At 51.1% G+C, this 3,140-nt stretch overlaps 1 protein-coding gene across 1 annotated transcript in view; it reads right to left on the minus strand.

Annotated features, from left to right (window-relative positions):
* EGFL6 (EGF like domain multiple 6) overlaps positions 1–2,869 on the minus strand; it is a 92,249-nt gene extending 89,380 nt beyond the window's left edge. The window contains 1 exon segment of the mRNA XM_004386366.1: positions 2,796–2,869. Within this exon segment, the coding sequence (XP_004386423.1) occupies positions 2,796–2,869 (74 nt within the window).
* Positions 2,870–3,140: the final 271 nt, after the last annotated feature.

Genomic DNA, 3,140 nt, shown 5'->3' on the forward strand with positions numbered 1-3,140 from the left:
TGACAGGGAACACAACAGAGAGTCCCTGATGGAGCAGGAGAAAAGTAGGGTACAGAACTCAAATTCTAGTAAAAAGACCAGACTTAATGGTCTGAGTGAGACTGGAGGAACCCCAGAAAGCATGGCCCCCAAACTCTCTGTCAACCCAAAACTAAAATCATTCCCGAGGCCAACTCTTCAGACAAAGATTAGACTGGACTATGGGACATAAAATGATACTCGGGAAGAGTGTGCTTCTTAGCTCAGGTAGATACATGAGACTAAATGGGCAGCTCCTGTCTGGAGGTGAAATGAGAAGGCAGAGAGGGTCAGGAGCTGGTTGAATGGACACGGGAAATCAGGGGTAGAAAGGAGGAGTGTGCTGTCATAGTATAGGGAGAGCAATTAGGATCATGTAACAATGTATGTATAAATTTTTATATGCGAGACTAACTGGAATTGTAAACTTTCACTTAAAGTACAATAATAAAATTAAAAAAGAATATGTTTTATCTAGTGCAGTGTATGGAGTCCTGGTGGTGCAGTGGTTAAGAAGTAGATGGCCAGCCAATGTCACAAAACAATATGTATACTTTTTAATGAGAAGCTTGTTTGCTCTGTAAACCTTCATCTGAAGTACAATTAAAAAAAGAGAGAGAGAGAGAGAGAGGAAAAATAGTAGATGGCCAGGCCTTTCTTCCAAGGTGCCTCTGGGTGGACTGGAACCTGCAGCCTTTCGGTTTGCAGTGGAGTGTGTTAACCATTGGCACCACTCAGGGACTCCATTGGACTCTTCCTAAACTATCAGTTAGTAGTCGAGCACTTAACCGTTTGTGCCACCCAGGGACTCCAGTGCATACATTAGACATCTCTATACCGTAGCCACAGTTTTTAGTATAAATTGTGAAACCCCAGGAAATACCCAGGTGGCACACATCTCTGCAGGGTGTGTTGCCTTCTCGGTAAATGTGTTGTCCGTGGCTTGGAGTCTGGAGTTGATTACACATGGTTCCTGGGCAGTTCTGAAGAGTGGACCACCTGACAGTTGGGAGCATGTTGGAGCAGATAATAAATGCACCAGCTCACGAACCTGATACCGTGCAAAGAAACCACTTCTTACATCTTGAAAACGGCAGAATTGCAAAATCCTGACATGGATTCTCCAGTTAATATTCTTTAGTTGATTCAGGGGCTTTTTGGCTTTTAATTTAGTTTGGTGGCACTTTGAAAGTGGAGCTCCTGGAGGTCTGTTTGCTGACTGCTAAAGAACTATTAGTCCCATCTCCATATAGCACTTGTTCTGTCTTAAGTGGACTTTCTAGCAATACAAGAACCTCCAACCTTCAAGGAAAACGTGATTATGAGCAAATTGCATCTGCTCACGTTTTTATCATGAAAAGGAAATTGAAACTTGCGATCCTACATTCTAAGAACCTGGTTTGAGGTTTGTTCTGTTTGCACTTCAGAATCCCTTAATACCTTGGCTGACCCTGATGAAAGCTATTTTCCTGTAAGTCAAGCAAAGAGAGTCCGGCTCCCCTCTAGGAAGTGCTCATCTTGCTCTGCCTGGGAATCATAAACTAAAGATCTCTCTAGTGAAGTGGTTCTCAACTGAGGGTGATTCTGCCCTCCCCAGGGGACACTGGGCAATGGCCAGAGACGTTTTGGGTTGTCACAACTTGCTACTGGCAGCTAGTTGGTAAAGACCAGGGATGCTGCTAAACATCCGACAGTGCACAGGACAGCCCCCGCCCCGATGAATTATCTAGCTCCAAAGCTCAATAGTGCCAGGCCCTGACCCAGTAGGCATCTAAGTAGCAAAAACACATAGAAGCCAGAGAAGCAGGAAGCCTTCTCCAGCGGATGTTTCTCAAGAGGCCACCCTAGTATAGTGGTTAAGAGCAAGAACTCAGGTCCAGGCTGCCCGGGTTTGAATACCAGTTCCATCACTTACTGGCTGTGCCACCTCGAGCAAAGTACTCAACCTCTCTGTGCCTTGTTTTTCTAATAGTACCTTCCACGCAGGGTTGTTAGGAGGTATAAATGGGTTAATATTCTCAAAGTGCTTACAACAATGCCAGGCCCACAGTGAGCACTATGTAAGGGGGTATTTATTAAGGGGTTTTGGAAAATAAGTTCCTGGAAAAGTCAGTTTTAGGGCTTTGAAAAGTTTATCGGTAGTAAGGAAACGGCTTCGGATTCTGAATTGCTATTATCAAGAAGAATGAGTCGATTTCATCTCACGACCCCGCTTTCTCTTCCCAATTCATCAACCCTCCTCAGAAAGGCAGCGAGCAGAGGAGCCTGCCCGCATCAGGGCCGGCTAGCCCGAACCCAGCAAAAGCTCACTGTCGAGTCCTCAGTTTCTTTCCCTTCTTCCACAGCGAAAGCAGCGACTGACAACCACCTGGAGCCCTCCGGATAGAGTGGAGAATACGTAACTGCACACACGCAGAACCCCAGCCCCTCCCTCCCGACGCATACACACATACTCACACACCCGCCCGTACAGTCGATGTCTGCAGACCACCAAATCCGCACGCACCCACAGGTCTGCCCGCACAGCGCCCAGCCTTCCTCTGGTAACCTGCCAGACGCAGCCAGGTGGGGCGCAGCTGATGCAAAGGGCACTGGGTGCAAAGATCCGCCCAAGGGGCGCGGGAAGAAAGCCCGGGTGCGCTCCGACGTCTCAGCCTTGCGGGAAACTCGTCCCCGCGTGCACAGACACACACGTGCACACACACCCACACACGCGCGGGGGTGCCTGGAGGGACCCGGGACAAAGAGAAGGGGCCGATCGCCAGCCAGCCACTCACCTGGCCGCGCTCCCTAATCCACCTGCCACCCAGGGGAGCAGCAGCGGGAGCGCGAGCCCCCAGGGCGGCCGCATCTTGGCGCGAGGCCTCAGTCCTTTGCTGCCGTCAGCTGCTCCTCCTCCTGCGCCCCCTCAGAAGGGTGCTGGAACGCAGGATCCGGGTGCAGCAGGGCCACCGCCTGCTCGCTCTGCGGCCAGTCGGGGCTCCGCTCCTTCCGCAGCCCCCAGGCCGGGCACTGCGGCGAGGCGCGCGCGGCTCAGGAGAAGCTGGGGCGCGGGGGGCAGGCGCGCTGCGGCTCCTCTGAGGGAGAAGCGGACCTGGGCGAGCGAGCCAGGGAGGGCGGGC

This window comes from Trichechus manatus, unplaced genomic scaffold (genome assembly GCF_000243295.1).
Source record: "Trichechus manatus latirostris isolate Lorelei unplaced genomic scaffold, TriManLat1.0 scaffold00162, whole genome shotgun sequence".
NCBI classification, from domain to species: Eukaryota; Metazoa; Chordata; class Mammalia; order Sirenia; family Trichechidae; genus Trichechus; species Trichechus manatus.